Source organism: Brachyistius frenatus, unplaced genomic scaffold, assembly GCF_029030835.1.
Source record: "Brachyistius frenatus isolate BFR_SWC_R1_liver_20210118 unplaced genomic scaffold, ASM2903083v1 Contig_8, whole genome shotgun sequence".
Lineage (NCBI taxonomy): Eukaryota > Metazoa > Chordata > Actinopteri > Embiotocidae > Brachyistius > Brachyistius frenatus.
The window spans coordinates 3616888-3629945 of NW_027210607.1; the positions used below are offsets into that span (position 1 = coordinate 3616888).

The following is a 13058-nucleotide window of genomic DNA, read 5'->3' on the forward strand; positions in this document are numbered from 1 at the left end:
TAGACAAAAGAAAGCAAGCGCTAACAATACAAGATACAATAAAAGAGAAATTATTTCATAAAATGCAAAAACACAGACAGGTAGACCACACCTAAAACAAATTCTTAGTTGACTTTTCACTTGATAAGCATTAGTTTGGAATGGGGGAGGGAAAGGTCGCACCGTGGAAACATGCAGAACTCACACAGAAAAGTGTGGATATTATATTTAATCATATTTTGATTTAGATATTGATTTTTGGGGCATATTTATTGCAACTTATAAATGAGGCGCGCGTAAGTTTTTATCTTGGGGTGGACGCAGTTGATGTGCGGAACACCTCTTTGTGGCGTCTGAACCCGCACGGAATGTTTTGACAGTTACACCAGAGAGCTGTCAAGCCAACAGAAGTGCCTCCTTTCTTTACTTGCACAGTAAGGTCTCTAAAAATGTTAACTTTGTTTTTATCAGCACGACTGTGCTTATATAAGGGTAGTAGTGCTCGTTTATTACCGTGTTACTGGTATTGTAACCGTGTAACCACATAACCTTGGGGAGCTACTGAGTTCCGAGTGTTAGCACAACGTTTAGCCCGCAGCTAGCAGCAGGACTTTGTCGTTGACAGCTAATTAACACAGTCAGCTTTTCAATGAAACTGTTTTATCACATATTTTAGAACCTGGCAGACTTTGAATGACTGAGTGTGTTAAAGCTGTGAGAGCAGCTGTTTGACTGGTGGCTACCACCCTCCCTGAGTGACAACAGTCCGCTGCAGGTAAACAACAAACACTCAGGACGGCCTCTCTGTCGCCTGTAACGCGTTGGTCTGGTGTCGTGTTTGCTTTCACGACAAGAACTCAAAAGCCGAAGTAGGACAGAGGTAAACATGTTGAGTGACAGGCTGCACTTTCTACAGGGACTGAGAGGACTTCAAAACAGTGTCTTTAACTATGAAATGCACGAGTTGTGTATGAGCCTAAGTTAAAGGTAAAAACAACAACAACAACAACAACAGTCTTGCCAGCCTTTTGATCACTTCTCATCACTTCTCACTGCCGGTGTACTGAAAATAAATCAGAAAGAGATGAACTGCGCCTCTCTGGATGAGAGCAGAAGGAAGTCTGTCAAATCGGACAGTTTCAGCAGGAAGTCACAGAAACTCTGATGTTGTGCTGAAGCTGGTTTGTACACCGTCTGGAGTTGTTTCACGATGACATGCCTGTTAACACGCAATTCAACTGACCTGTGATCTCTGTTCATCATTCGACCTCCAGTTTACGTCAATGTTCATGAAAATCAGCATTATATCAGTTGCCAATGAATGTAAATCTGGTGAGACAACGTGTCCCTCTCAAGCTACATCAATACATCCACAAATTCATAAATAGTCAAATACAGAGGAAAGAAATAAAAGACAGTTGCGTTCATTATTTATAAATCCGGAAGTTATAAGCGCTTCACATCTAATCTAATTCTCACATGCCATTTACCAGAAGTTTCTATGTTACGAAATACTTCAAATAATTAAATTACTCTAGTGGTCATAAACAACAGACTGACAGATTGATAGTGATATATTGTGTGCAGTTTTATTGATCTCTAATCTGAATGTATTCAGCTTCACTGGCTGATAAATGTAGCTATCAAGCAAGATCATTTATTTTGTTCAAAGAATAAACTTTTACAAATCAGACAAATACAATCACTATCTGTCCAATTCAACAAAAATGTAAAGTTCCTATAGGAGGCCATATTGTTCAACCAACTTCTGAACCAAACAGCTGTTGGATCAGCTAAGAGCCATGTGTTTCTCATCATGCACCACCTGGCTCCAAAAACTGGCCTAATCTGGAAATGCCAGAGAAAAGAAATGTTTTTAATTGTGTTATTTATGTTTTTATGCTCAATTTATCCACTTCTACACAAACACTAACATTTTAAAGTTGATCCCATACTGAACAGGCAGCCAGTGAAAGTACACCAGGCAGGATAGGACAAAATCTGTCTACTAATTAGTAATGATGAAATCATGACCACAGACGTGTTACGTCTAACTTGGGCACACTGTGTTATGTTGTATGTTAACGAGTCAAACTGAATCCACAACTGATTATGAATTAAATCCGAGCTCAGTATTAACAGATGGTCAAACAAAAGACGCTATCTTTGGCTCTAGGAAATAACAGGGATCATATCTCACTTTTTTTCTGACATTTCATTGACTAAATGATGAATCCGTTTTAATATCCTTGTCAGTATTAATAGAAAAAAAATATTAAAGAAAGATGGAGTTGAGTAGCAGCAGGTTGGGAATTGCTAACTTAATTAGTTCCCCAAACAGACAAAATGAACCTGAGTTAGACATGACATGTTTTTTTCACTTTCCGTTTCTGTTTTTGCATTTCTAGCTAAATATATATAAGTTCAGTAACCTACAACTTATTTTTTTCTATGAATTCCTTTCAGGCCTGCAGGATGGCCCAGGCTGACAGCAAGGTGCTGGTTCTGGGAGCATTAGCTGGAGTGGCGGGCATCAGCTTGGCTGTGGCGTGTTACCAGGGTCTGAGGTCGAAGCGAAGAAGCTCGTGGACGGGGCCCTACATTAACTGCACTAATGACCAGGGGAAAGGCGTCATGTTGCTGGATGGTCCCGGTCCGCCCAGGGGTCAGGCTGAGGTGCTGGAGCGCCTCGAAGCCCTGATCCAGTGTGTGTCCGAGCTGAAGGATGAGATGAAGGCGTTGAAGAATGCCCTGCCGACACTGCAGGACCAAGTCATGGAGGAGCTGCAGGGACGCAATGAGGTGCGTCGAGTCAGCCCTCTGCACAGGACCACGCCAACACGGAGGAAAAGGGCTGCCGCCACCATCACTGGAGCCAGAGCTGAGAGGAGCTCAGAGGAAGCAGAGAGTGAGGGAGGGTGAGTACTTGATGATCAATGATGAGACTTTTCAGTGGGTCTTACCGCACTATGCCAAATCAGATTCTTCTCATAAGTCAATCTTGCAGATTTAAGGTTAGTAGTGTGTATTCCTAATAATCCTTTCTGAGCAACCTAGGCTGGAATTACCATATTCAAATTCTCAGTATGGGTCTGGAAACGCTCCATTGAATATTGTTTGTAGTCATTGCATCCGATCGGGCATGGACCTCGGGTTCATTTTGAAACCATTGGAGCAGCCTTCAACCAATCAGCACTGACCACCATATGTCGCATGTTGTGTGCAGAAACTCTCTTGCCGCTGCTACTGTTTGAGCTACATTCGGAAGCAAACGTTTGCCTTCTACGTCATCGCCCTTGGCCACCCCCACTGGTCACTAATTGGTCGGCCCTTCAGAGAGGCTGATCAAAACTTATTTCAAATAGGGTTTCAAGACTGTAATCACAGCAAACACTGAAGCTGTGAGCACTAGGTGGGCGGAGCCAGACTATTAGCAACCCACAGAAGTCAAACTGGTACCCCTTTTTTACACTCACTCTCAATGACATACAAACAAACAAACACGCACGCACACGCACGCACGCACGCACGCACGCACGCACGCACGCACACACACACACACACACACACACACACATACATGCATACATACACACATACACAAAGATTTAACTGCTTATTTAAACCCAACAATTAAATTACAAGTTATAGGAGTCACACACAGCACACCAACTGTTCACCATTGTCAAACTGAACAACACACTCTCACACACAGTCCCTGCCGTGCGGTTAAATTAAATATTAATTGTTCAGCCCGGCAGACTTGGACCTTTGATCGCAGATGGGATTTTGGCTCTTTGCTCTCATGGCAATTATTAATTTGCATGATCATCTTGAGTAAAAAAACATTGGCTTTTTTAGCTTTGCCATCAACTACACTCAATGTTACACAGAATACACAAAAATAAAAATGGACTGATGCAGTCAGTGTAGGGGCTGAAAAATAATTACATATTTGTACAAAGCAAGGATATAAAACCTTAAACCTTAAAAGTCTTTTGACAATTCTTCCTTTGTGAACCACAGAATGAATAAGGACATAGGTGGATGTGTGGTTCATGGCTATGTGAACTTTAGGTAATCTACTTAATTTAATCAAAAAAGATTAAATTCATCGTGGTACTTTTAATGAAGAGTAAAGCAAGTCATCTCTTTTTTGATTATTATTTCATACCTTGCTGTGAAGGGAAGCAGGGAGGAGTTTGTGCTTTTCTGTGAACCTCAGCCAACAAGCTATTTCAATTTGAGTTTTAGATCAAACATGTTTAGTTCAAAGTGTGACAACTTACTGTAGTATCACATTCTTACTCAAATCAAGTTTAGTCTCTGTCTTATTACGTGTTATATAGACATGTTTATGTGGATGCTAAAAATCGTACAGAGACAGTGCTCGTCATGGTTTAGACTTGATTAGACTTAGATTTAAATATCTACCTCTGTTTTGTTTTTATACATTCTGATTGCAAACTTTAATTGGATTTAGATTATTATTGGCCACAATTTTTCTGCTTCAGCAAAATAATGTAATCAGGATCTCTTGTAAACAATTCCAGTAGATAAGCACAAAGAAAATAAACAACACATAGATATGTCAACAGGGAGTAAATTGTAAACAATTTCAGGTTAATTTTCAATCTTTACAATCTTACCTGATGACCGCTATTGAATTAAAAATGTTTCGTGCCTCCTACTTTACTAGTTAAGACGGCTGGCTTTTTTATGCACTAAATCATAGTTCTGATGACAGTACGTACATTTGCCTCAGGTGGTGCAGAGATCAGCAGACAGATCAGGCATCTCATGCCCAGTCATCCTCCACCATCCCCAGCCAAATGCCTTGAACTCATGCCAACCTGAGATAACATAAACAACAGATGTGTTTCTTTTGAATTCACTAACATTTCAAATCTCATTTTATGAAAACAAATATCAACAGTTAAAGGATGATGATTTATCTGAGGCCTTAATATTTTCAGTTTGTCTTAGACATGACTGGATATATTCTCAACATGCCAACTCTTGTAGCTGCATCAACTCTGGGCAACAAACCAGAGAATGTATTTTTAATAATATATTTTAGCTCATGGAGATCTCTGCCGGGGTCAGGAGAGAACTTTTGTCTGTCATTCGACTACTTAACCTGGAATGACCTTGGCTTTATTTGTGTAGGAAGTAGAGCGTGTGAAGTGCCAAAAAGACATCATAATACTGGCTGCAGCTGTATTGACATCCAAGCCACACAGTTTTAAAGCATGCAGTGAGCCTTAGATCAGCGCTGCATGATTCCCTCCTATCTCTGTTACTGTCCTCCCAATGATCAATCAATCCCCTCGGAGCAGGTTTTTTTTTTTAACAACTACTAACAACATGAAAATGTCTTTTTTTTCGGTTTATGTTTTATTTGGAAATACAATAACAGTTGTTATACAATGTTTAAGATACTTGAGATAAGTCAGATGCGACTAGATACATGTAAACACAAAAATGTGGTTCATTGTTAGAAAAAGATTAATTATAAACTTCTTTTAGACCTTTTTAAAACCTTCTTCCAGCAGTAAATATTATCTGAGTGTAAAGTTCTGCTGTTACCCTATAATTGTTTCATATCATGTACGTTTCACGGCACCGGGATCAAGACTGGTCATAGACGGGTAATAACACCATATCATATGAGCCGTCTTTCCATTTAAGGTCACCCTGCCTCTTACTTGTGTTACCATCACCCTCCTCATTGGCTCGAGGAGCAGATGGAGGTGTAAAGACGGCCCTCTAGCAGATTTGGTTCACAGGTTTTGAGTGACAGTTGTCGGCCGCATCAAATGCTCCTAATTACAGTCCGGGTTATTATGCTTTAAAAGAAATCACATCACGCACACACCTCCCATAATTAAAGAGCCTTTCCTGCCGCTCTGTTATTTGTATGAGCAGAGGCTGTGGGGTTTAGTGAAGAAATTCCAGCCCCTTAGGGAGTGTGTAGCCCCCCCCCTTCCTCTCCCTGAGGAGCCTGTGAACATCCCTAATTCTCACATTCATTTAAAGGGCTCTTCGTGTCTGTTTCAGCTGGTTTGGAAGTGTTTGGAGCACATTATATATCCCCAAAAGAGCTGAGATGCTAAACGCCAGGATTAAAGTCATTACAAGTTCAAATTCGAAAGCCTTAAGAATACAATACAATACAAGATTAGAAAGATTAGTGCATTTATTGCATCATACAGAATGTGCGTGTGCAAACACCGCAGTTTAACATTGGTTTAGGTGTTGTGTATCGTCAGTTCTAGTCGCAAAGATATCTTACATTTCTGTTCATTTACTAAACTTGTAAATCACATCGTTAGTGCGAAAGCAGGTTTCCAACAGGGTGTCATGCAAGTGAAAACAAAGCATCCAACCAATCCTACAGCAATTTGCTGCAGAACATGAAGGATGCACGTTATATATTAGTAAAGGCATGTTTTTATACCTCTCTGGAGGTGATTATTTTTGAAGGTTTAATGTTTTCCAGCATTTGTGTTCGAATATTTTTCTAGTAGCACAACTGCAGTTACTCAATCATAACAAAAAGTCTTGAAATTATTTGTTTCGTAAATTAACTCTGTCATGTTTGTTTACAGAAGTATTTCAAGTGTGACTAGTTTTTGGCAACACCGTCGAGCTCCAACCTCAGTGTGATAATGTGCTTTAGCTCTGCAGAAACGTCTGCAAACAACAGAGCAGTTAGTGTGACATAACGTCAGTGTCGATCAAAAACGGGGCACAAGGTTGAAAGTTCCAGCTGTTTACTCCACTCACTCCTCATGTGTCACAGCGACTTCCTCAGAGTTACCTCTCTGCAGGTAAGGAGACCCATCAATCACGCTGTCTGTGCCAAGCTGTCAGAGGCCTCATTTAAAGGTGTCTTGTAGGGACATGCAATTCCTCGAACAGTTCCTACTGAGTCTATTCACACCACATCGCTGTAGCTCTAGGACATTACCATTTCTCTTTTCCTTTTCCAAAAAATAGCATTTATGACATTGGATAGTTGTTGATTTAAGCAGATTTAAGCAGGAGTTTTGTTTAGAGACGGGCAAGCCTGATCAACACACAGAAATGTTTAGAAAGAGAAAAAAGGGGCTCATTGTCTGCTTTGTGATTAAAAGCTTTAGTCGAACTTCCCTGTGACGTCACGGAGGTGTTGTTCCACAGCTGTCCGTACCCGAGACATTCACATCTCTATCCTCAGGTTTAGTCTTCGATGAAAGGCTTTGAGTCAGACAAACACATTTGTTGACCTGAGTTTTAAGCGTACAGTGTATACAGCGCTCACAGAGCAGACAGTCTGATGTGCCCCCAGTCACCTTGACCGCTCTCTGACCTACATCTGTCGAGTCTGACTCTGACCACCCACAGCTCCCATTCACTTTTCTTCCTTTTCTGTGATCCAACAACCTCGACTGCAACGGGCTTCTTTCATCGATTTCGTAATCAGAGAAAATGTTTTCTCCTACCTGCTGTCGTACATGCTTAGTCTAGTTTTGGCAATGCAGCGTGTGAACAGGGTTTATTTTTAAGATGTCTTCTTCTTCGCTGTCTGCAGCGGCCCATCAGCAACTACAATTCTTTCCATTACAGAATTGTAGTCACTAAGCTCACGCTGTATATCTGTACTATCTCTCTGCTTTAGTTCGTCGTCCTATTCCGTCTTTAATTTTGTAAAACAAAGGGAGTTTAGTCCAGTTCGGTGGTATTGGTTGTGGCAAAACAGGCGTGATTTGGTTGTGATGAAGCTGATCCAGTCTGGGTCAGTTGATGCTAAAATTTAGCAGATAAAGTTATGTTGTGTGTAAAGATTCTTAAGTCTTCAGATCCAGCCACTGCCTGTAATTCTCTTAAAGATTTTTTTAATGTTTGATATTTGCATCTGGCATTGGTGACTGTTGGTGTCTCTTGTGTGTATCGCTCAAAGGAGACATATCAGTAAATTCATCCTTTTACCTGAAGTTAGCTTTACTTTACAAAGTTCGCTTCCCTCTAACCCCACTCTCCCTGTGGCCTTTACAGTTCTACTTGTCTCTCCTTTTTATATATTTTTGTATGGTGGTTGTCCATACAGTGCAAACTGCTCTGAATAACTTTGTGTGCTGTGAAAGCTGCTGGTTGCCATTCCTATTTGTTGTGGTACATGGACGCACAACAGTGGACACAACATGGAACTGACTGAGTCATTTACTGCCAGCCTGCTGTCAAGTCCTCAGTTGCAAAGTTCACCCTCCTTCCCGACTATTGCATCTGTGCAAGTTGGTTGAATTGATCAGTCAACAATCAACAGACACAATTAACAGTAGTTAAATACGATACACTAAAAAGAGTCAAATTCAGTCACTAAGAACTGTGTATTGCCTGTTTGATAAATAACTTCTCATACGCTCTTTGTATTTGAGAAAAGAGAATGTGAAACATTCCTCATTACTCTCTGTTCCCAAAGACCTCCAACTGGCTGTGTGACCTGCTGACTGGCTTTACAGGTCACACTGTTGACTCTCACTGTTTGCCCCTGCATCCACTCTGCAGGCTGTATTGTATTATGACAGAAGACTTTCAATAAGAGACTTGTAGACTATTAAAATTTGCTAGCTTACCCAAAACAGTTTGAAGAGGAAATCATATACACTATACATCTTTATACAACATAATTTACATTTAAAGAGATAGAGGGTTTACAGTCTAAGAATACTCCTACGTTAGCTAAAAAAAAAAAAAAAATCATCTACAGACCCACTAATTCATCAGTGAGTTCATTTGTTTTAATTTCTCATTGTGTCTGGAGTCTCATTCCCTATAAATAAATCCGTCTGTTGTTTATCTGTATTTTTAGCCTGTTCACTTTTTGGCAAATTTACAAGTTTGATGTTTCCAAACACGTTTCTTCCTCCTGCTATTTTAGGAACAAAGTTTTGCCACATGCTATTTATGTTTGCATAGAATATGAAACTAGCGTGTCATCATGAACACAAGATGAATTACTGCATTCATTACTGACCTGTAATGTCATCTAGTGTCTGTGAGAACTGAATGAGCCACATTTCTTCCAGCTGTATTACTTTACTGCAGCACAACGGGGGCATCGTGAGAAAGCCTGTCAGCAGCAGGGAAAGTGGGAGTTAATACCTGAAGAGTCAATTCCCGACCAAGCATTGGGGGGGGGGGGGGGTAGAGAATAAATAACTGGACTCTCAGTCAGGCATTGTTGCCGAGCCAGCTTTCATTGGGCCTGTCACCACATACTGAATAAGCTGGCCTGCGTGCTCCAAGGCCCGCTGGTGTTGGGATGGTAACTCGGGTTTGTTTTGAACGGGGTAACCGCGGAGACTGCCATTGCTAGGCTCCATTGAGAGATCCCTTCATTTCCCCGTGGGATCTGTATACTGAAGGTTTGATCTCCTTAAGTGAGCACAGAGTCTGTTGGAAGTTAAAGCACACCTGGCTTTAACTTTGCATAGTTGAGTGCTATCAGGTTGTACACAGCATTGTTATTATGTACCCGGCCAGTGTTGAAATAGCAACGACGATATTTAGACTTGTTCTTTTAGAGCCGTGCGCTGCTAGTGACATTGCAAGGATAATAATGATTCCTGCACAAGCATATACACATTACATAAACTCACATTAATACAAATAGATCCTTAGCTTCTTTTTCTTTCAACTCAAGTGAGTCATGAGCTGTGGAATGGCGTGACAGGAATGCACCGATCACTCAGTACTGCGCTCCCAGTCTCTCCAGCTCCACTGAGTCAATAACGGCAGGCAGGGAGGGAAAACGGACTGCTGAATGAATACAGGGACAAAAGGATGAATGAATTAGGGAATGACTGAATGACACAAAGCTAATAATGTGACTGTGATGGTATAGCTAAATGCAAGCTGGTGGTTTTGTAAGGTAGAGTGCTATAATGTGATGCAGCCAGACAAAAAAAACAACCAACCACAACAGAGTAAACACAAAAGCACACCCATTCAGATTTTTGTAAGAAAGGGTGCATTGGTCAATCAAAGATTTGATCCTTGCCTGCAGGTTTCAGGGTTTACTCAGGGGTTAGTGTAGCGAGGGAGATTGTCGAAAAGCTTTGGCACACTATCCCAAAATGAGGGTATAAAACATGAAGATTAAAACAAAGATACTACAAAGTCTAGTTTCTCTTGCAGTTACAGTGGTTCTCTGTTTCCTACCAAGCTACTGGCTGTTCCAACTATTCCAACGACTGGATAATCAATTACTTCTAAATTAAATGACGACCTTTAATTAGCATGTTTATTAAGTTTGATTTGAACTTTTGAAAGAAGATGTTGCCTGAATGTGGCTATCTGATCTTTTGCAACCGAATCACTTCCACACTACTGAAGTCGTTCCTCTTTTTAGAACTAGCGCTGATTTTAGCCATAATTGTTGTTGTTGGATTCATGTTACGTAAGTAATATTGCGGAATATGATGTGATTTTTTTTCCATCACATTAAAAATGATATTGTTATTATTGTGAACGATTCAATATAATAATTATACATTTGCTTTAAACCAGCATTAATGAACATTTTTGCCACTGAAGGGAACTGGAAACAAGTCAATTGATCCATTGTTTGTATAAAGATATTGAATGGCGGCTCTAATACACCCTTATTCCCATTTAAACAACTCAACACTGATGTATTATCATCATGTAAAGTGAAGTAGTGACTTGTTTGCTAACAGTTGCATATTTACACACACCACTATAATTTAGAGTCGTGTTTCTGTCCATTTGGTGAATGTAAGTCCAGAGTCAACTCTTCTCTTTGCTGTCATGACAACATTGAGAACGATAAAGCAATAAAACATACTGAAATGTTCTGTAGCGTTGAGGACAACTGCTTACTCAGCTAATAATTCTCTAAGTTTATTTGACCTTTTAAACTCACCATCATGCAATCTATTGTTTATATAAAAATATTGAATTTAGCAGATTTATTTTCATTTAAATTGGGACACATTTGATGTTAACAGGCAACATAACATTGCTCTTTGTAAAATAGGATATCATTCCTTCATCTCAGCGCACTATTATGTTTCCGTTTGTGTTGTTGACTTTTCCAGTCGTGGTGCTTTATTCTTGACAGCTCCTCTCTCGACTAAGGGAAATCTGTGCAGCTCAAAATGCCCTCATGTTCCTCCTGTAATCACAGCATTCAGGGGTGAAGGTGTGTGTTGTGGGGTGGAGTCAGCAAGCGGCCTGCGGCACGAGGCACCTGTTGAATCCACAGTGTTTGTGTCTGTGGCCCGCTCCGACACATCCCTTCAGAACCGTGGCTCGCAGCCCTAAATATTCTCTTAACCGCCAATGACGCACATGCAGCCGCTGCCAACACTTAATAGGAGCTTTTCATGTTTTTACCTTTGTCTGTGTCTTTTATTTTCACCTATACCACTAATATAGCTAATTTTCAACCCCTGCTTTTTAAGTGTAAGCTCTGGGTGTCAGTGCTTACCCGCCGTCATTAAAAGGGCACCATAAAACATGTAATGTGAGAGTTGCGTGCCTCACCCTACTAAACAAGACTCCCTGTGTTTGGTGCAAAGCCTTCAGGTATCCACATGGAGACGTCAGGAGCTCTTAACAGCTAGTATTTCTAAACAATTAAGTGACCCACTTATGTAAACAAACCTGGTGCCGTTTGTGTGTAAACAGGCGGTGGAGATTGATCCTTTATAATCAGCACCTGGCAGAACACGGCTCGTAAAAAAATGCTCCTGGTGACAGGATTCAAGTCGACTGTGTTATCATTCCATCACACAAGGTTTTTGATTATTTATTTTTATGGTTCAGGGAAACTGGCAACATTTTCGGCTGTTTAGCGATGCTTCCTGAGGCCAAATGGCACAGATGGCAGAATGGAGACAGTCTGGCCTGGTGATTGGAAAGCACTAAACAACCAGGTGGTACTGGATGCCACCTAGGTGTTCAGGACAGCTAAATAATCCACATCAGTAACATTTAATTGTACATGCTGACAGCACGGTGAAGCTGGGTCTTTTCTCTTACCGTTTGTTTGTGCTTTCAGGTACATTACTGCACTGACAGACTCGGAGGACGAAGAGCCATGTGATGCAGAGCAGAGAGATGAAGAGCAGCCTGAACAACCGGCAGACAAGTTGTCTGTCATCCTCGAGAGGATCGACTGTTTACATCAGGGCAGTGAGTCCGACAAAAGGGAAAGTCTCGACATCCTCTTGGAGCAGAGAGAGGAGGTGTGTGTACATTCAGTCTACAGACGTTTGTGTCCATACAGCTGAAAACAGACCAGTGTGACACATTTCTGTACTTTGATGTACTTCTTATAGTTTGGACAGAACTCTCCATTTCTTTGGCGGCTGATCCGAGCTTACTGCGATGTTCATGACATCAGCTCCACTCTGGAGGAGAAGAAGACCCACGCTGAATCGGGTAATTTACTAAACCTTGTTTTATGCCTCATTTGCCGAGCATCCCGCAGTGGATGGATGTGAAACACGGCTGTTCCAGCAGCCAAACCCCAAATGTCAGTGTCTCATATGGAAATCCCCCAATTCATGCAAGTCTATAATGACCTCAAGCAGTTGGTTTGAGTTGTGGGCCCACAATGAATTGGCACAAACAATGTTTGACAAGCTTTGACCAAACTGGTCATTTATTATGTCACTGGTTCCACTTTACATGGACTCAACATAATGAAAGTGCAATTTTTACATTTTAGCTGTGATATGCATGAAGCAGTGAGGAGCAATAACCTTCATGAGTAGGTATTCCAAGTTACGTCACTGGATCAAAATCAGCAGCTCTGTTACACGTGTTTTTTGTGCCCACTGGTCCGTGCCATTTGTGATTTCACCATGGACTTGAGCAGAGGGCGCACGTTTGTGTCAAACTCGGGCAATTGGCAACGGAGACCTGTCTGGGGGAAAACATTCAATGCAAATTACCTCAACTGTGGCACGATGGCACTCCAGTTCTCCAACATAAAACATGTACGTTTTTCGCCCACAACAACACAATCGTCACTCCACACTACTCCCCAGTTTTGGCTCCCTGCA

General features: G+C 41.1%; 1 protein-coding gene across 2 annotated transcripts in view; it reads left to right on the plus strand.

Annotated features, from left to right (window-relative positions):
* The first annotated feature begins 658 nt into the window (after window positions 1-658).
* The window catches only part of LOC138615973 (regulator of microtubule dynamics protein 2), a 29316-nt gene continuing 16916 nt past the window's right edge, over window positions 659-13058 (plus strand). Inside the window, exons 1-4 of one of the 2 annotated variants that reach the window (XM_069689885.1) lie at window positions 659-754; window positions 2446-2897; window positions 12050-12236; window positions 12330-12432. In XM_069689885.1, the coding sequence (XP_069545986.1) occupies window positions 2455-2897; window positions 12050-12236; window positions 12330-12432 (733 nt within the window). In that variant the 5' untranslated portion in view covers window positions 659-754; window positions 2446-2454. Of the gene's footprint in view, window positions 755-1108; window positions 1161-2445; window positions 2898-12049; window positions 12237-12329; window positions 12433-13058 lie in introns of those variants that run through there. The other variant, XM_069689886.1, reaches the window with a different exon arrangement.